At 39.0% G+C, this 21,769-nt stretch overlaps 1 protein-coding gene across 26 annotated transcripts in view; it reads left to right on the top strand.

Annotated features, from left to right (window-relative positions):
* NOX4 (NADPH oxidase 4) overlaps positions 1–21,769 on the top strand; it is a 148,530-nt gene that overhangs the window by 54,156 nt on the left and 72,605 nt on the right. For all 26 annotated transcript variants that reach the window (XR_014814878.1, XR_014814876.1, XR_014814877.1 and 23 more), the window contains 3 exons: positions 10,344–10,560; positions 13,113–13,277; positions 13,399–13,461. Coding sequence is in view for 21 of the 26 variants with exons in the window: in XM_084975630.1 (XP_084831756.1) it covers positions 10,344–10,560; positions 13,113–13,277; positions 13,399–13,461 (445 nt within the window). In the remaining 5 variants the exon portion in view is untranslated. The remainder of the gene's footprint in view (positions 1–10,343; positions 10,561–13,112; positions 13,278–13,398; positions 13,462–21,769) is intronic.

The raw sequence follows: 21,769 nt of genomic DNA, 5'->3' as shown, positions 1-21,769 counted from the left end.
TTCTTACATTCTTTTTCTTTTTTGGCTGCACCCACAGAATTTGCAAATTCCCACACCAGGGAGCAAACCCACTTGTACCACAGCAGCAATCAAAACTACTGCAGTGACAATGCCAGATCCTTAACCCACTGTGCCACAAGAGAACTCCTGGTGCCCGTTATTTCTATGACGAAATCCTACTTCTCTTTCAATAGAGTAGGAGCTCTCAACTTGGATTCATAATCTCTAGGAATCATTGGATGGATGCAGGGGATCCATGAATTCCTGAAATGCAAACATACATGATATACATACGCATATACATGTATGCATGTTATATATATGCGTATGTATATCCCCTAGCTTTCATTAGATTCACAAAGCTGTTTGTGGCCCAGAATATATTAAAAATTAGCTGAGTGAAACCTCTAGAGCCAGATATTTTCTTAGAGAGTTATAATAATACATTAGCACATTTTATATCTTCTGCTTTTCGGTTTTATTCAAAGTTAAAAACATTGGATTGTGGGGAAAATAAGAACCACTGGGGCAGTTGCTTCTCCCGTGAAGACTAATGTAAATTAGAGAACTTACCTGACAATTGTAGTTGTGACCCTGTCAACCACAGTATCATTTTGAGGATAGTAATGATACTATTCATAATAATTTCCATGGTTTAGATAATATATAATATATGGCAGGCATGGTCCTTAACACTTTATGCACATACCATGAATATATATGTATGTGTATATATATAGTACATGTTCATATATGCACAGATCTTGAGGTTTTTTTAAATGCCACACTATGATGGTAGTACTATTATTGTCTTTTTTTTTTTTTTTGCTATTTCTTGGGCCGCTCCCGTGGCATATGGAGGTTCCCAGGCTAGGGGTCCAATCGGAGCTGCAGCCACAGGCCTACGCCAGAGCCGCAGCAACGCAGGATCCGAGCCACGTCTGCAACCTACACCACAGCTCACGGCAACGCCAGATCCTTAACCCACTGAGCAAGGGCGGGGACCAAACCCACAACCTCATGGTTCCTAGTCGGATTCATTAACCACTGCGCCACGACGGGAACTCCCTGGTAGTACTATTATTATTTCATTTTACAGATTGGAAAAATGAGGCACAGAATTAAATGACTATTCAAAGCCACCCAGCTGGTACCTGCTAGGGCGGGATTTGAACTCCTGACCTGACCCCAGAACCTATGCATTTTATTCCAACCTTTTTCTTGAATTATGGGATTATTTATTCACGGTTTTGGAAGGTACCTTTGACTATAGTATGAATGAAATCTATACGATTTATGTGAAAATATAGGATAGTTTTCCAATTTATCCTGTAAATGGGTGAGAGTGTATGTGTTTAGGCTTGCATGTCTTGAGTATTACATTCAACTGTTTATAAGTTATAGAAGGTGAAATTTAGTCCTCAGAAAACAGAGTCAGATGAAAATGCCTTCTTTCTGGTACTGCTTTATAAATGTTTCTTAAGGTGTATAACCTTGTTATGGCACATAATAAATCTAATAACTATATAATAAATTGAACAATAAATTAGATTTGTGGGGTACTTTAACTTGCAAAATTTCTGCATAACTTGAAAATAACAATGAAAAGGCTAGGTTCTGGAGTAGAGCCAATAAAAATACAGTGAAAAGATACTCTTATCAGTATTTTAATTGCCACACTATGTCTCTGTAGGTGTTCATTCAGCGAATGAGTTGTCCATATCTTGTAGTCTGTTACCAGGTCTTAGAGTGGTGCCTGCCATTGCAAACAGCCCAGATTAAGAAGAATGGGGATTGCATAGAAAAAAGAAGGAAAGAAAGAACCTCTTTATATATTCCTTGAAAATGTCCCTGGGGAAGAGAAATTCACATAAACACCACATAGCCAAAAGTACAGGATAGTACACACTACATAAAACCTTAGGTAAAAGGGAGAAAGTCAGGTTATAGAGAAGTTGTGGTTGGATCGCAGACAATTCCAGTATTCTCTGCTGCCTACCCCCAGTATGACTGAGGTCCAATAAGAATGAGAAAGGAAACTAGCCGAATGATACATGCTAGGTAAATTCGAGTGTTTTTGAGGGCGAGACTGTTTCTTATTCATCTTTATCAATGGAACCCTTTTCACAAGTTATCACTCACTCAGTATTTGCTGGATGAAGTGGAATTGTATTAATTGGCTCTTAGCTAGGAATGTCTTGTCCTTCGGGGCCCTTCCAATTTTGCTCAACTATCAAAGCATTGCAGATAACAATAAAAAAATTATCTGTGTCTTTGTTTGACCATAACTTTGATTGCCATTTGGGGCCTTTCACTTATGTTTAGTGTTATCTAAGTAATAAGTTATTATGGCAACTAGAATGTCAGTTCACGTGCCAGAGGAATTAGCTTTTAAGTCTTGACTACTTTGGTTATCTTGTAGACTGGCAATTTCTGTGGGAGATTTTTGTGTGCTTTCTGGAGCTAAAAATTCTTTGGATCATGGAGGGAAACTTTTTATCTTCTTTTATTTGTTTTCTTTCACTTTTTTGGTTTTTGAATTTTTCACTTAAAATATATGGAGTGAATAAAATTCCTGAGAAATTTAAGTCCTTGTTATACGGTATCCAGACCCCCCTCATATATTTACATATTTTCCATATGTTAATAAATATAATGTTCCGTATGACTGTAATCTTTAGACAGGTTTGTGTTTTTCCCATTTCTAATTTCCCATTCGTAGGATTCGTTTTCATTCTTTTTTTTTTTTTTTTTTTTTGTCTTTTTTTGCTATTTCTTGGGCCGCTCCCACTGCATATGGAGGTTCCCAGGCTAGGGGTCCAATCGGAGCTATAGCCACCGGCCTATGCCAGAGCCACAGCAACGCAGGATCCGAGCCACGTCTGCAACCTACACCACAGTTCACGGCAACGCCGGATCGTTAACCCACTGAGCAAGGGCAGGGACCGAACCTGCAACCTCATGGTTCCTAGTCGGATTCGTTAACCACTGCGCCACGATGGGAACTCCTCGTTTTCATTCTTATGCAAACTATTTTTTCTATGTAATAATTCCTGGCTGAAGTCTTATGATCTGCTTACTTTTGCTGATATTTGCTCCTGAAAGCCAGGTAGGGTTGGGGATTTAGGTCATGGGGTATTTTCTCCCCTCAGGATGCCATATGCATAGATAGATAAAGTAATATACAGAGCATTTTCATGTCCATGAGTTAATTTATACATTAAGCTACACTTATGAGTGAATTTTTTATCTTCTAAACTGTGAGTTTACTTTTCCCCCTCGTTAAGCATAGAAAGAGTAAACTTCAGATGGAATACTTTGTCGTGTAATTTTAACCTCAGTGTTTCCCTGGGATCTTATTTATAATAACAAGTGGTTTTGGCTGGAGGTACCAGATGAGGAAATTGGGGAGGGAGGAGAAGGAGAACAAGGGCTAAATTTACTTTAAGAATTCTTTTCAGTACATCATTGTTTTTCTGGAATATGGAATAATCCTTTTATCCTCACTGCCCTTTTAGTAAAGCCTGAGAGCAGAGGAAATAGTAACAAATATTCAATATTTACATATTTGTTCCTTCCCAAGAGATCAAAGTCCTTTCCTTTATATACCTCCTTTATATTTCCTCTCAACTGAGGAAACTTATTAAGATGACCTGTTTTACTTCACACGCTTAGGGAAGGTTGGAGTCTTGAACCTATGTCCTTAGATTCTAGCTGCACAGTGTCTGTGGCAGCGTACTCAACTGCAAGGCTCAGTGCAAAATGAAAATGCAGGGCCTCTTGATCAGAAATTATTGTGGATTTTAAGATGATGGCAACAGAGCATCAAACCAATTACAAAGCCTTTCTAAGAGCAGGGTCCCAAAAGAACACACAGGTCCCACGCCTACCATGCTGGCCCTGTCTGTGTTGTCGTTCTGGTTCCTTAGGCAACATCATGAGCGCGAGTGAGACACAACACATGCTCCAGTCAAGCTGCAGGATGCAAGTACACTCTGTGGTCTATAGCAAGGGCCCAGGAAAGAATGCAGAGGCAAGAAGATAAAGTGGGGGTGAAGGTAAAAGCTGTGGTTTGATGGGTATTCAGATGCTTAGGGTTTCCTTGAGGCACGCTGGACCCTTAGCTTAGGAAAGCACTCTCTAGATACTGCTAATAAATATCCAAGTCATCTCTCTTGATGACTTGTCTACTTAGGTTAGGATGGGCTTAGGGTCAGGGCAGGGCTGAGATCTCAGATTGGACATAATAGTACTCCAAGGTGAAGAGGGATGCTGAAGTTGCAGATTATTTAATGCTATTCCAAAGCATAATTCTGTTACAAAGGTAGATGTACATACATGGTTTATTTTACTAAATACCATTTGCTGAAGTCTAGACATCTTTATTGAAGTTAGAAGGAGTTCCAACTAAGTCCTGTGTTTGTTGAAACCAAATGACTCCTCAATCATGTGTTTCAACAGCAACCACAACAGAAAGTTTTTTAATATACTTCCAGACATTCTTTCCAGACATTTATTAATACTTTCAACAAATATTTATTGAGCACTTGTTTCAGATTGTAGGCACTGTTCTAGACACCAGAAAAATAGTAGAGGCACAGAACAAATCCTCGACCTTAAGTAGTATATATTTTAGTGGATTCCACAGGATCCAGTGAATTCCAGTGGGTTTTGCAGTATTGAATTTGGGTGTATTTTCTTAAACTCTTTCTATACTGGAAACAGAGTAAAAAGAATGTTCAGAAACAAATTGTTATATCCTCTCTGTAAAGAAAAGAAACATTTTGTATGTTATAGAAAACTAGGTGAAAAGTAGATTCCTCATGGGACAAGGGTTTTTTTTCTCCACTTTAAAAAAGGATTATAATCACCATAAATGTGAAGGTCTCTTAAGTGACACAGCAATTGTTAGACATATGTAACACGCTCCTAAAGAAGAGATGGTTTTGTAATTCTCCTTTCAGCAGGCATGGTGCTTTATAGTATTTAACTTTTGCCATAAAATGTTCTTACGATTTCTATGTTTTAACCTGGTAGGGTTTGTTCTGTGTACGCTATTATTTTCCATAACTCTGCCACATCCAGACATTAAAGAATAACAGTGTGACTATAATACCACTTGGGGAAAAAAGGAAAAAAAAAGAGAAAGAAACTTATTTTGTGGAAACCGTTGAGTGATGAAATCACATCTTGAGATCCTTCTAAGTGCAAAAACAAGAGCAACCACAACCGTGTATTTTGATAGACCACAAAATCCTTGACTTCTCATGATTGAAGAACAGTAGACATTCCAGAGATAACTTCAGAATCTGTCTTGGGGACTTAATGCAATATACCTAAAAAAAAAATGAGTACTAAGCTTTTCTAGTCCCACATAATGTGTGTGTCTGCTTCCCCTACTCACTATGACATGACTGTCTTAACTTGGCACGATCTCTGCTTACCATTCACTAATATCTTTCCCCCTTTTTTCCCTTTCAAATTACTTTTCATCTAATTATGAAAGATAGAACAGTAAATACAAGAAAGCTCCCTTTATTGTAACTTTTAGATTCATGTGCAGTCAACATATTATGTAGCTATTATTTGCTTTTCAAATCAATTCACTAGACTTGCAGTGAAGACTTACTACATGCAAGAAACTTGCTGGAGGGCTGATGAGCTTCGGCAGTGAGTATGGTTATAAGGAGGCTATATCAATGCCTAAGATGTTATTCCTTCTATCGATTTGGGAATAAATGCTGTGCCTTTGTTCCTTCTCCTCTCACGTATTGGAATGCCATTCTCCTATTCTCTAACATTGGAGTCTCGAAATTCTTTGGTTGCTTCCTCCAAGAAGCCCTTCCCAGAATGTCCTAATCAGAGTTTGTCATTTCCATATACTCTCCAGAAGTCACTATACATCTGTATAGCATCACCTATACAGTATGCATCTATACTCGTGTTGTTGTTGTTGCTTTCATGTCTAATTATTCCCATTCACATTGTGCTGTGGTTATTCAATTTAGATTAACTAAAGTGAAATAATATGAAAAATTTAGGGTTTTTTTTTTTGCCTGCACTACCACACTTAGGTAGCTCAAGAGCCACATGTAGTCCTTGGCCGGACAGCACAGATTTAGATGATTTCCACCATTCCAGAAAGTTCTATTGGATAGCAGTGCACTAAATTGTAAGCAGGGGCTATATCATTTTAACTCATAAGTTTTAAATAAGTTTAAATAAATGCGAAACAGGTATATCTCAGTGGTGATGAGGGTCCAGGAGAATGATCAGTGTTGTTTGGCAGATGGACACAGAGCTATGCGTTATTTCAGATGTTAAAGCGGGCTCTGTTGTGTTTGAGAGGTTTGCATTAAACTCTAAAGAAAGACCTGTATGTTATGTCTGCTGAAATAATTCAGGCACTCGGGATTCAAAGAAATCATGAAGACCACAAGGGTATTTTAACTCAATTTTAACAAATGTGGTTACAGTGAAGTAAGTGAATTAAAGAGATGATATCTGATTTTTCTATACTAATCTAAATATCTGTTATTTCTAATATACATTCCTATTCAAAATTCTTCAAAGAAATTACTCTATGGGCTTGAAATATAATTTTTAAAGAAGTATTATATTCTGTTTGCCTGTTCTAAGTTCTGCACCAGTACCAAAGAAATGAACACTTTTATTTTTTTAACCAGTACAGTGAAAACGTAAGTTACTGTGTTTACTTGAACTAGAAAGAGAATATGAAATGATCGGTTTGGTAGAAATATACTACCTCCTTAGTATATAAAATTTTACTCAATGCTTATACTGTACTTCAGTTTCAGAATATTGTTCTGAAAAGATTTATTTATTGCATATATTGTACTTCAGTTTCAGAATATTGTTCATAAGTAGAATGGGGGTGCTGCAGGAGGAGAAGAATCCCTATTCATTGCATAGATTGTACTTCAGTTTCAGAAGTACAGTTTATTCATTGCATATATTGGACTTGCATTTCAGAATTTTGTTCATAAGTAGAATGGTGATTCTGCAGGGGGAGCAGGTCTGTACACAGAAAGGAGCTTGGCCTCTGTGCTCTGACTTGGCCACTGACTGACTCAGGGGTCTTGGGCTTCAAAAGGTCAGTCATTGATCTTTACCACCCAAATGTACTATGAAGTTTGTGGGAATAGGTATTGAAGCATTAGGCACCTGTCTGGCATGTACTACCTGTCCTTCCAATACTAAGTTCAAATCCTGCCAGCGTCTTTCCTTTTGAACCCAACAGTATCTGTACCACCTAAGTTAGCCAAATAACCTGAGATGAGATTCATACTTTTTTTTTTTTTTTTTTTGCTATCATTGTCTGTCTATAGGTCTTTTCTCTCTTTTCCATGTTTCTTCAATGGCAACAATTACAATCTGAACCAAAAAAAATAACATTTCAATAGGGTTTTGAGACAGGGTAGTCTATACCATTCAATTTGAGGATAGCTTAAAATAACATAAAACTCTCAAAAGTAACAGGGATTTTAGAATATTAGATGCTACTTCATATACCAAGAACAGCAACATTGTTTATTCTAAGGACCAGTTAGCATGTGGGGTGATGTCTGCCTGAGCATTAGGACTTAGAAGGAGTAAGTTACATTCCTTTACCTGATATTAAGCATTTTCTTAAATTAGGTCATGCTGTATGTGACCTCATTTCCAGGATTTTGTTCATTTTTTTCTTAATGTCTGTTTCTTTTCTTTTCTTTTTTTTCCTTTTTAGGGCTGCATCTGCGCCATGTGGCAGTTCCCAGGGTAGGGTCTGAATCAGAGCTGCAGCTGCCGGCCTGCACCACAGCCACAGCAAATGCCAGATCTGAGCTGCATCTGTGACCTACACCACAGCTCAAGGCAATGGCAGTGGCAGCACCATATCCTTTAACCCACTGAGTGAGGTCGGGGATCAACCTCACCTCCTCTTGGATACTAGTTGGATTAGTTACCGCCAAGCCACAGAGGGAACTCCAGTTTCTTTTAAACAATTGATTTGCTTTGCATAATATAGGTTTCTGGGGTGAGGAGGATCCAGGTTTCTAAATCCCATGCTTTGAATACTAATTAGTTAATCTCTTTCCTAAACAATAGCCTTGGGTTTCTCATCAGTGTAATGGGAATACAAACACCTTGTATGATTATTTTGTTTTGAAGCTTAAGTGGGAAAGAGATATTTACAAAATTCCTGACATACTTTCTTAATAAATATCCACCTTCCCCTTCCTTACCTTCTTTAAGGGTATGTCGTGGGGAACCAGTAATCCCATGAACTAACATGCTGTAAAATTTGAGTCAGACCTGGGTTCAAACCTTGGCTCTGCCACTTACTAGGTGTATAACCCTGGGGTGTTACTTAATAGATTAAAATCATTTCTTTATTTGTAAAATGGGAATAATAATTCCTATTTCATGTAGTCATGAGGGTAATGTGACTGTACATCGCCTGCTCTGTACTGGACTTGTTGTCCGCTGTTCATTACTAAGCTTTTATTAAATCACTCTACTCCAATTATCATCTCTGGTCTGACTTATATTCAGCTTCTCTAAACTGGAATTTAAGTTCCTGGAGGGTTAGGTGCCAGATTTGACTACGTTTTGAATTCTGTAGCACCACCTAGGATAGTGCCAGTTGCATTATGCCAATGTTTGTTCAAATTACAGCCAATAGAAAAAAATGCTTGAGATGCGTGGCCTACCTACCTGTCAGCTGCTACTTTCACGATGGTCAGTAGGAACAAGTTTGGTAACTTATTACTTGCAATCGAAGCTGAATCGCATTAATAGGTTTTCTTCTTTTTTAATTTCTCAATGAATTTTATTCTATTTATAGTTGTACAATGATCATCACCACCCAATTTTCTAGCATTTCCCTAAATATACTAGGTTTTCCAAATACAATGTCATGACCATTGTATTATATGACCAGATCTCTATAAAGGATTATGTACTTGGATCACATTTGAATATTATCCATTCATTTATTACATACCTAGGTCATATCTATTGCATTACTTTAAAAAAAAATGTGTGTGTGGCTTAGCATGGATATTATGTAACTGCAGCCCACACTTAGAGGTTCCTATTATGGACTCTGTACTCTCTAATGACTTCAGAATGACAACTTATAGGGAAGAAAGTAAAATAAAATGAAGAGAGAAAGAGAATAGAACAGAAGCAAAAGAGGGAAAAGGGAGAATGATGGGGTTGAGTAGATGGGTCTCCACCAAAGACCACCTTGGTGATTGCTTTCCTAACTTTCATTTATTGGATCTACTTATTATTATTATTTTTGTTATTGTTTTTGTTTTAAAATATTATCTTTGTGAAATAACTTATAAAATTATTATAGCTGTGATGTACATAAAGATGCACTTTTAATATCCTAAAATTAATTTTTGGGGGAGCATGGAGAATAATTTACTCTTAGCTGACCAGGAAAAATACTTTCAGAAACCAAATTTTTAATATCTTCAAAGTTAAAATAAATACACTGAAACATTTTCAATGCTTTTCCAAAGGTTGCTTTTTTCTTCAAGATTGGTTTATGCAAAAAAATTTCTGTATAATTTATTGTTTAATGCTCTGTCCCTGTGAGGTAGATCTTACTTAGCTCCTTATGATAAGAAGTACAGAACCCACAAAGTTAAATGGCTTATCTTAAATCTGACAAAATATGAAACAATCAGAATGGGATTTTAGGGTTTCAGGTCTCCTTCCTGATTCATTATTTTGAGCCTTTTATGTGGTCCTGTTTATGGAGAAATTGAAAAATAAACAGGGTTAGAGTCTGACTACTGTGTATTACCTCGCTTTCGGGCCGTAGGAGATGCAAGCTTCCAGCTTCTGTTACTATGTTTGTTTAATATTTCTCTGTAAATCAGCAAGTCTTATTTTGTCTAGTCTTAGCCAAATCAAATATGATCCCTGTACTTTTCCATTTGTGTATGAAAATATAATGAAAGTACTCATCATTATAGTGTTTACTGAAGTGAAAATTTTGTATCAGATTGTATGAATGCCTAATAGACTTGAAGTAAAGGCTGTCAAATTCAAGAATATTTGGAAAGATTGCATGTATCTTCCCGACTATGTATTTGTGGCCTTTTGAGGGGCGTGAACTGAATTCGTTGATTTAGTTCCTTAGTAAAGAGTTTATTAGACATTTTAAGATTTCTCAGTTGCTTTTAAGCAAGATATATGAGATACACTTTTTGGATAAATGCTGTGTAAAGTTAACAAGAAAGAAAGGTTATTTTCTTGTACTGTGTCCTCTGATTTCAATCTCCTTTTCATCTCCCTGTTCTTACTTTTATTCTTAATTTTAGAGGGCTGCTGAAGTATCAGACTAATTTAGATACCCACCCTCCTGGCTGCATCAATCTTAATGGAACGCACTACCAGGATGTCCACTTAGCAGAGTATCTTCCAGAACATGTTCATGAATCTGTCCCTGGAGGATTTTCAGAACCAGACGAGCTTACCCAGCGCACATTTGTGAAGATCTGCATGGAAGAGCCCAGGTTCCAAGCTAACTTTCCGCAGGTCAGATTAATTCTTTGTCTTTGCTGGTCTTTTCAAAGGCATATTCCCATAACAATTGATTAACACTGCATTTAAATATGTTTTTAAAAGTGTAGAAAGCAATTGGTCTTGTGGAAGAGACTGTTTCAGGATGTTTCATAGCAAGCTAGTGCCTGTTGTTCCATTATAGGCAACCAATAGATAGTTCAAGGAGAAAGACCTATGACATTGCGGAATATAGAAACTTCCTGCTTAACTAACACATGATCTTTGCATGCAGGGACACTGGTGCTTATAAGAAAGGTGGAAAAGATACTTTTCTTATGCATTGGGAAAAATAGGTTGAATAAGAAAAATAATAGTGAAAGAACTAATACTGCTAATGATTATTATTATGGTATAATAGTATGATACAGTATCATGTATAATATCATAAACATTAAGTTGTAAAATCAATTTATTGAATGTTTAATATCATTTGCTAGGCGCTGTGCTAAAATGTATTGTATGCATTATTTCTTTTAACATTCACAATGCCTCTTTCAAGCAATTACTATCATCCTCAACTTTCTGATGAGGAAATTGTGGCTTAAAAGCGCAAAATACCCTGACCAAACTTTACAAACTAACACATGGCAGAAGTAGAGTGCAAAACCAGGTTGTTGACTAAAACACTTGCTCTTAGGAAGCTTCTGCCCCAAATACCCCGCTAGTAGTTTGGTAAGGACCCTTATCGCCCCTTGTGGCCATGGCGTTGTCGCCTTGTGGCCATGTCGTACACCTTGAACTTATACCATCTTATATGTTAATTATATTTTGTTAAAAATAAAATAAAATTCTAATCTTGCTCCTGTTTAAAAAAAAAATACCCACATGAGTATTATGCCCTGTACTCTTTGTTTATACCAAATGGAAGTTAGAGATTAGTGATGTTAAATGCTCCGTTTTAAGAAGAAGAAAGAGGAGTCAAAAGGTAGAGTGATGTGTAGGTGTCTTTGGAATGAGTGTGTGAGTCTTGTGTTTATCGTTAGTAATAATCCTCTAGATTTCTGCTAAACTTTGCAAGCTTTTCTGGGCTTCACCGAATGCTACACGCTAAGGAAGGTGGGTATTATGACCACTGTTTTACTTATGCACCACCTGATGGGCCAAGGGTAAGGGACTTTCCCAAAGTTGCAGAGCTTGTCCTGTGACACTTCCTCTTCACACAGTTTCTATCTAAATGTGAAGAAGAGGCATGCTCTGTCTGCATGGAAGAAGGAGGTTCCGGAATCACTCCTTAAATAAGGTTTAAAAATGTGACCATCAAAATCGTTTTGGGTTGGAGGCTTCCAGGTGTTGAGGGAGAGAAAATGTGCAGTTAGAGGAAAAAGGTTGGCCACACAGGCTATGCAGTTATCCTGGAATCTAGTACTGTCCCTCCAGCACACATGCACAATTGTCATGATCTCCAAATTCTAAATATTAGCTTCTGTTTTGTGTTATATTATGCAAAAGTGAGTTGTGAACAACATGCATAGTATATCTCATATTTTATTTTATTTTATTTTATTTTATTTTTTTGTCTTTTTGCCTTTTCTTGGGCCACCCCCACCGCATATGGGAGGTTCCCAGGCTAGGGGTCTAATCGGAGCTGTAGCCGCCAGCCTACGCCAGAGCCACAGCAACACCAGATCCGAGCCGCATCTGCGACTTACACCACAGCTCACGACAATGCCAGATCATTAACCCACTGAGCAAGGCCAGGGACCGAACCTGCAACCTCAGGGTTCCTAGTTGGATTCGTTAACCACTGCGCCACAATGGGAACTCCCATATCTCATATTTTAAAACATAGTGCATGTGCATATTTTATATTGGGTATACATTTGGTATATGTTCATTATGCATATACATTATGTGCAATAAAAATATCTAGGGTTTTATTTTTTTAGCAGATACTCCTCTGGTACATTTTGTTCTAAAATCATCTTCAGATTTATGTGCGCTTTTAATTTCTTCTCTCTTTAAAGAAAGATATTGTATATTACACATGTTTGTTGCACAGAAGGATATATGAAACAAAGTATGTAGCATATACACGCTACTAGATATAACATAAATAACCAATAAGGACCTACTGTATAGCACAGAAAACTCAATATTCTGTAAGAACCTATATGGGAAAAGTATGTGAAAAAAGAATGATTATATGTACATGTATAACTGAATCACTTTGTTACACATCTGAAACTAACACAACATTGTGAAGCAATTATACTCCAATAAAATTATAAAATATATATATATGCTTACATGTTAATGGTAGTTATGGTAGCCTTGGCAATGGCTTGGCGGGGATAGATTTTGGCCTTATTTTCCCTTTTATTTTATACTTTGCTCTTGTTTGAGTAAGTTGCAGTGAGCATCTATTTTTTTTTTTTTTACTCATTTTTCTTTACACTTTGTATTTAAAATATAGATTAAGATTTTATTCCTGTATTATTACTATAACGTGTCAAACAAGCAGTTGGACAGGATATAAAGATTTATACAAGTATTTCTTAAAGTATATTTCAAAAATTCTCTATTAGACCTGGCTTTGGATTTCTGGACCTTTGTGCCTGTATTGTGCCGAAAGACTTTATAGGTGTATCCGGAGCAATAAACCAGTCACCATCATTTCGGTCATAAGTCATCCCTCAGATGTCATGGAAATCCGAATGGTCAAAGAAAATTTTAAAGCAAGACCTGGTCAGGTGAGTCAGTGTCCAGCAACTTTTAAAATACCCTTCATCGCCATTATTGTTTGAAAATTAGCATCACTGGAATATTTGAACTTCTTTCTTCGTCATTTAAAAATTGTTTGTTGCCTTTTAGTATATTATTCTACATTGTCCCAGTGTGTCCGCGTTAGAAAACCATCCATTTACCCTCACAATGGTAAGAAACTTGTTTGTTGATTTTAAAACGTTTTGGATTGAAATGCATACTTTTCTTTTTCGTGTGTGTATTCCACCTCATTCTAAAAAATCATTCAAGGCTGTCGCAATATCCTTAATGTTCAAGTAAGCCATCTTTTTACAAAGAAATGTAATTCTCTATTTAGAAACTTTGTAACTATTTATTGTTTTCTACAACTTTGAACTTTAGGAAGTAGTATATTAAATTTATTAAACCGGTTCAAAATGCAAAAAATTTCTTGGATATTCACACTCTTCCTTTAGTGAAGTGCATACCAAGATGTATGTGTATGATTTTTTTTAGAGAGGTTAAACTTAAGGAAAAGAGGTTTCCTCTGGGTTGAAGTGGAATCATAAGAAAATACTTAGAGAAGAAAAAGCCCAGTGTAATTGGCACCCAGGCTCTGTATGGAGGAGGAAAAGCAAAATAAAGTCAGAAAAATAAAATGAAGCATTGAGAACTATGTCTAGATACTCATGTTGCAACAGAAGAAAGGGTGGGGGAAAAAACTGAAATTGCAATGTATACATGTAAGGATAACCTGACCCCCTTGCTGTACAGTGGGAAAAATAAAAAAATAAAAAAATAAATAAATAAAATAAAAAAAGAAAAAGAAAAATAAAATAGGTTAAATAATGGGGGAATAATAGCATCATGAAGTATTTTTAGCTCATCGTTTAACATTTTGTTTTGCATTATGCAAATGGTATGAGCACATTATGTAAAAGTAAATAATTAACATGTGTTTAAGATCACATTGGACTCTCCTCATATTCCCCACTTCCCAATCCTTTTCTCAATTTTGGTATGTATTCCTTTAAATATTTTCCTATATATTTTGGCATATACAGTCATTTGGCATTTGTTTCCTGGATCATTTGTTTTATAATTTTCTCTTTTTACCCAACAATATATCATAGACAACTTTCCATGTTACCATATTTGCATATGCCTCTTTCTTTTTAGCTGCTGCAAAATATTTCACAGTAGGAAAGTACTGTAATTTACTTAATGTTCCCCATTGATGATGAGGATTATGATTTTATTCCATTTCTAACAAAAGCAACTGAGTCAGGGACCAAATGTTTAAATATATGCTTAAGGAATTCCTGTCATGGCTCAGTGGTTAATGAATCTGACTAGGAACCATGAGGTTTCGGGTTTGATCCCTGACCTTGCTCAGTGGGTTAAGGATCCGACATTGCCATGAGCTGTGGTGTAGGTTGCAGACGCGGCTCGGATCCCGCGTTGCTGTGTGTCTGGTGTAGACCGGCAGCTATAGCTCCGATTAGACCCCCTAGCCTGGGAACCTCCATGTGCCGCGAGTGCGGCCCTAGAAAAGGCAAAAAGACAAAATCAATCAATCAATCAATCAATCAATCAATAAAAATATATGCTTAAGATATGCAAACGAAATTTTACTTAATCGACAATAGCATAGTGAACTCCCACATACCTGTCACCCAGCTTCCACAAAACCAGAGAAGATTATTTACTTTTTAGTTTATATTGCCACCGAAAATTTGTATACTCTCCCAAAACAGGAAATTTAGGAACTTTTCACCTATGGTACACAATGAATAGAATAGAGGCTTCTGGATCTAACCTCTTTGAGTTGGTCAAGGATCCTTTCCGGGGACAAGGGAGAGATGAAGTGATGTGCCTGAAGGGCTTTGTGCAAACGTTCTATGTGGCCTAACCTGCTTCCTGAAAGCTGATTGGATGAGAGCTGGGATACCCCTGTTGCTGGCTTGCAGCACAGATGGGAGGAAAAGAAAAAGGGAAGAAGGACATGTAGGAAGTGGACAGAGGAGCAGGGCCTGGTGGTAGGAGAGAGAGCTGAGACAGGGAGACATATGTGAGGTAAAGGGTAGTTAGTGTTTGCACGAAGGCCGTGAACTTTAGAATTCATTTGCAGCTCTGTCACTGGTTAGTTCTGTCTGTGAGTGGATCTCTGGAGCCCTCTAGGCCTCACTTCCATCATCTGCAAAGTAAGTGCTGATGATACTTCACTGGAAGGGATCTTGTCAGTGTAAGTTTAATAAAATAATGTGTCTAAAACCTTCCCTACGGAGTCCTGCTGTGGCTCAGCGGTTAGGGAACCCAACTAGCATCCATGAGGACGCAGATTCCATCCCTGGCCTTGCTCAGTCGGTTGAGGATCCAGCGTTGCTGTGAGCTGTGGTGTAGGTGGCAGACATGGCTCGGATCCCGTGTTGCTGTGGTTGTGGTGAGGCCAGCAGCTGTAGCTTTGATTCGACCCCTAGCCTGGGAGCTTCCATATGCCATGGGTGCAGCCCTAAAAAGACAAGAAATTAAGAAATTAAAAAAACAAAACAAAACCTTTGTCACATGGTTTGTGGTCAGTACTTGGTATCTGCACTATTAATACTTTCATGTCTCAAAATACATGCTTTTAATTTGGATTATCACCTTCACTTCTGCAGTTATGTTGTTGTGTTTTTGTTTTTGTTTTTTGAGAAACAGGTAGGGAACATGAACATGTGGTTTTTCAACCTGAAAATGAGAAGCTTTGGAGCTATCACAGCAGTCTCAGTCATTTGAAAATCCATCATGTAGATGAAGAATGAAATATGTTTCCTTTGGGATCCCGAGGTGTAGAAATAAGACTAATAGATAAAAAGTCTTAGGGGAATAAATTTTAATTCCATAGAATAAAGAACTATGAGATAAGTCCAGAAACTTAAAAAGCTATCTCATGGGGGAGTTCCCGTTGTGGCTCAGCAGTAATAAACCCACCTAGTATCCATGAGAGTGCAGGTTCAATCCCTGGCCTTGCTCAGTGGGTTAAGGATCTGGCATTGCTGTGAGCTGTGGTGTAGGTCGCAGATGCAGCTTGGATCCTGCTTGCTGTGACTGAGGTGTAGGCTGGCAGCTGCAGCTCTGATTCAACCCCAGCCTGGGAACTTCCATGTGTCACAGGTATGGCCCTAAAAAGCAAAACAAAACGAAAACAAAAACAAAAGCTGTCTCACTCACAGGATTGTTTGTAAGGACTTTTCAATCTAATTATCATTGACATTTGGGGACAGACAATTCTTTGATGAGGCACATTGTCTTGCACATTATAGGGTGTTTAGAGGGTCCCTAGTCTCTAACCACTGGAAACCAATAGTATCCCCAACTTGTAACAGTGAAAAATGTTTCCAGACATTGCCAAAGATGCCTTGAGGGGCAAAATCGTGGGAACCACTGTGCTTGCCCAATGTAGCATAAACTTCTCAAGTGCCCCACAGAGGTTCCTTAGGAGCCACTCTAAGAGGAGAGAATTTAGGAGACAGTAGAGAAGATGAGGGGTGAGAGCACTGAGCATGTATTCTGGGGACTCCAGTCTCACTTCTGCAAAAACAGATAACTTTCAACTGGTTTGCCTATGAGGATTCTGCTCAAATACGCAAGTACTCCAACGAACATCATCGTCTAAGGATAATTTTTGCTTCCTCAGCTAGGATCCTTTCTTGGAAGTCTGTAAAAATTACTTTGGCTACCATGAGTTTCTGAATCCTGTCATGTGGTGTAGACTTCTGAAAGATCATTTCATTGTCAAATTCAGAATTGTTTCCCATTTTTGCTGTGATCGACTCCCAAAGAATAGTGTTTGGATATGAATTTAAAAAGAGAGAGAGGGGAATAGAAGTCTAAGGACTAAACAAGTTAAAATGCCATAAGAATTATCTCAGGGACCTGACATTTTGTCCTGTGAATGAAGGATTATTAAATTTTTCCCGCATGGAATCCTTAGGTCTGAGAATAGGAACAACAAAACATTAATTCTTTTTTTTTTTTTTTTTTGTCTTTTTGCCATTTCTTGGGCCGCTCCCACGGCATATGGAGGTTCCCGGGCTAGGGGTCCAATCGGCAACGCCTGATTGTTAACCCACTGAGCAAGGGCAGGGACCGAACCCGCAACCTCATGGTTCCTAGTCGGATTCGTTAACCACTGCGCCACGACAGGAACTCCAAACATTAATTCTTAATGAATATTGGTTTAGTGACTACTTTGGGAAGTGGGATGTGTTTGGCTGGGCAGGGTAGACCGTCTTCTCAACTTAGTGAGGCTCTGTTAGGTATACAGTCCCCTCGAGTCTCCTATGAGCAGCTTCCTATAAAAAGGACCACCACTGACTCTAGAGGAGGCTGGTGAGTTCTCAGCAGGAAGGCTCCATGTCCAGTGCAGGCTTATTTCAGAAAATTCAGGTCAGGAGAGTGTTGGATGGAGGCCAAGAGGGTGGTTGCTTGGGATTCTATATCCATCATAGGTTTTCTTCTCTCTTACTTACTTCAATTAAGTAAAGCCTTTTCCTTATTCTTTCTACTTCTTCCATGCTACTTCTTCAGTTCTCTTAAAAGAACACCATTCTCTGAAAATTCTCTAAGAAAAACAAGAAAAGACCTAATAGTGCTCAGTGTATGTCCCTTTAAAAAATTCATAGCGCCTCATACCATATTAATGGTTTTGAGATGTTCTTAATCCCATTACATTTTATTCTTATTTATTTAACGCTTTTCTACTTTCCCACTTTTGGATCTTTTTTCTCAACTAATCTTTTTTTTTGGCCCTGGGAACCAAACACTGCTTCTTCCATTTGTTCACACTCCACTAATCTGTCCTCCACCACCTCACTTATTCGTTCTTCTGCCTCCTGTATTCTGCTGATAGCTGCTTCTAGTGAATTTTTTTATTTGAGTTATTGTATTTTGCATCTCTTCTTGTTTAAGTTTTATATCTTGTATCTCTTTGCTCAATGTTTCCTGTAAGTTATCCATCTTTGCCTCCAGTTTATTTCCAATGTCTTACATCATCTTCAGCATCCACAGTCTAAAGTCTTTTTCCTGGAGGCTGAGAATCTCCTCATCGCTTAGCTGATTTTCTGGGGTGTTTCCTTTCTCCCTCATCTGAGTTATAGTCCTCTGTCTTTTCATTTTTATAGGTTTTTGTTGTGGTGACCTTTTTACAGATAATAGAGTTGTAGCCTCTCTTACTTCTGGTGTCTGCCCCCCCCCCTCGTTGGCTGAAGTCGGTATGGGGGCTTGCTGTAGGCTTCCCGATGGGAGGGGCTGATGCCTGCCCCCTGGTAGGTGGAGCTGATTCTAATCCCTCTGGTGGGTGGGGCTTAGTCTCTGGATGGGATTAGAGGCAGCTGTGTGCCTGGGGGGTCTTTAGGGAGCCTGTTTACTGAGGGGTGGGGCTGTGATCCCACCTGGGTTGTTGTTTGCCCTGGGGCTTCTCAGAGCTGCCCGACAGGTGGGGCCAGGTTTTCCCGAAATGGCCACCTCCAGAGAAAGGCAGCTGCTGAATATTTCCGAGAGCTTTGCTTCCAATGTCCTTCCCTCACAACAAGCCACGTTCACCCCTGTTTTCCCAGGAGGTCCTCCAAGAACTGCAGTCAGGTTTGACCCAGATTCCTATGGAGACTCTGCTTTGCCCTGGGACCCAGTGCACGTGAAAGTCTGTGTGCGCCTTTTAAGAAGGGCGTCTCCGTTTCCCTCAGTCCCGTGGAGCTCCTGCGCACAAGCCCCCTGGCCTTCAATGCCAGATGCTCCAGGGGCTCCTTCTCCCAGTGCCAGAGCCCCACACGTGAGGATTTGATGTGGGGCTCAGAACTCTCACTCCTGTAGGTGAGTCTCTGTGAACCAGTTAGTTTTCAGTCTGTGGGGCGTCCCACCCGGGAGGTGTGGGGTTGTTTATATCGCGACATCGCCCCTCCTACCTCTTGATGTGGCCTCCTCTTTGTCTTCTGGAGTAGGGTATCTTTTTTAAGGTTTCCGGTCATTTGGGTAGAAATTGCTCAGCTTTTAGTTATGAATGTTGTTGTTTTTAAGAGAGAAGTTGAGCTCCAGCCCTTCTCTTCCGCCATCTTAGTCCCGTCCTATCTGTTCACACTCCAGATACCACACATTGTCTTGCCTTTTCCCCCATAAGACCCTGTATACTCTCTTCAGCAATTAGTGTCATTGAAATAATCATTTAATGTCTGTCTTCCTCCAAGACCATAAATAAAGCTCCAGGAGACTTTTCAAAGATGCATTTGTATCATAGTGTCTGGCACACAAAGTGACCTGATATGTATCTGTTGAAAAGGTGAATAACACTTAATAGATGGTTAGTGTTTGGGACTTACCCTGAGAAATACTTTCTAGACAGAATGTCTTTTTCTGTCCTCTCTTCCTTGGAAGGTGAAGCCAGAAAATAGGAAAAGCAAGGCGATTTAAGGAGAAAGAGGAAATGCTTATGGCGAAGTGGCTCTCAGTCAAAGGGCAGGCTTCCAGTCAGGTTCTGAGTCGAATCTTTTTTTTTTTTTTTTTTGTCTTTTTGTCTTTTGTTGCTATTTCTTGGGCCGCTCCCACGGCATATGGAGGTTCCCAGGCCAGGGGTTGAATCGGAGCTGTAGCCACCAGCCTACGCCAGAGCCACAGCAACGCAGGATCCGAGCCGCGTCTGCAACCTACACCACAGCTCACGGCAACGCCGGATCGTTAACCCACTGAGCAAGGGCAGGGACCGAACCCGCAACCTCATGGTTCCTAGGCGGATTCGTTAACCACTGCGCCACGACGGGAACTCCCTGAGTCGAATCTTGAAGGTCATGGTGTCTGGTTCCCTTTAGCTGAGAAGAGGAGGGGGGAAAGGTACCATGGCAAAGGTGGTTGAGGAAGAACCAATAAAGACTGGTGACGGGGGGTGGGGGGGCCACAATTTATGGAGACTATCTGAGCAGAGACAGCAGGTCATTTTCCCCCTCCACTGCCCTATTCTCAAGGCTTAAACAGTGGAGAATTAGTTCCTAATTTCTTTTGCTTATTTGATAAATGTTATCAATATTTCTTAGGTTTGCCTAGCAACCCACAGGACGAAATGGATCTTGACTTTACAAGTTTAAGTTTTGTTTTCACATTCATCCTTATTTTAAACATCGTTTTTTGGTATGTTTTGATTATGCCCTATTAAACCCTAGTTTAAGGTTTAAGTGTTTTAAAAAGAATAATATCTCATAGGTATTTTAAATGGTAACAGTAGTTGGTTTCTCAAAGAAATTTTAAGGCAAAGGACATTCTTTTCAGCCCGCCATCTGTGTCCCATGTTCTCTGTGTAGCCTTGGGAAGTGGTTTGTAGCCTTCCCAGATTTGGGGAGATTGCTAGCTGGCCCTCTCCTGCCATCCCCCAAGGGAGTTTTTTTTTTTTTTTTTTTTTCATAAGAGGGAACAGACTTACTGCTGCCTGGAAATGAATTTGAGTAAAACAAAAACATTTCTAAGCTAACTTTTACATTATGTTATTATGTTGTTATTATGTTAATTTACTGCCTTTTCCTGTCATTTCCTTCTTTTTGTCCAATTACTTCTATTTGGCACATACCTGTAAAATGCATGCTTTTCAAACATTTTCACTAGATAGTTCCCTTAAGGGTTCCTTTGACATAGAACAAAGCAAAACAAACTTCTCATATGATGATTCCCACTAAAATTGTGTACACACCACATCTTTGTCAAGCATAGCAGTCCCTCCTAATTAATTTTCTTTTTTTTTGTCTTTTTTTTTTTTCCATTTCTTGGGCCGCTCCCACGGCATATGGAGGTTCCCAGGCCAGGGGTTGAATCGGAGCTGTAGCCACCAGCCTACGCCAGAGCCACAGCAACACAGGATCCGAGCCGCGTCTGCAACCTACACCACAGCTCACGGCAACGCCAGATCATTAACCCACTGAGCAAGGCCAGGGATCGAACCCTCAACCTCATGGTTCCTTGTCGGATTCGTTAACCACTGTGCCACGACGGGAACTCCAGTCCCTACTAATTAAATGCCTAAGAGGGTCCTTCATAATCTTTAAAGATATTATATTAATCAATTCTCCTGGATTCCTATGAGATATGCATTGTTAACCCTATATGATACAGAAAAGAAATGTGACTCACAGATACTAAATAACACACAACTAGTTAATGGCACAGGTAAGGTAGAAATATAGACCTTCCTGGCTGAAAGATGTATTGTTAGATATTCTGCCCTGTCTCTCTTCTGCCTCACTACCCAGCCATGTTCAAGGCATTCCTGTTTCTAAAACTCCTGTTGCTTTTGGACGAACTTGTTGGAGTCAACAACAGTAGCCAAAATTACCATTTAAAGGAGAAATTTACTGAAACCAGAAAATGTATTTTTGAGAGAAACATGCACCTGAAATTTCAGATTGTTCACCCCGCTAAGCTCTTGTAATAGTGTGGAGAGTTGAAAGGCAAATAAATTCCCCTACTAGAAATGTCTAATACA

The sequence above is a fragment of the Sus scrofa genome, chromosome 9 (assembly GCF_054392235.1).
Source record: "Sus scrofa isolate SSC_HxYL_T2T_F1_AM1 chromosome 9, Sscrofa_HxYL_maternal_Yorkshire_Landrace_v2.0, whole genome shotgun sequence".
In the NCBI taxonomy this organism is placed as follows: domain Eukaryota; kingdom Metazoa; phylum Chordata; class Mammalia; order Artiodactyla; family Suidae; genus Sus; species Sus scrofa.
Note: the sequence above shows the minus strand (reverse complement) of the source record. Positions and strands in the feature narration are given on the sequence as shown.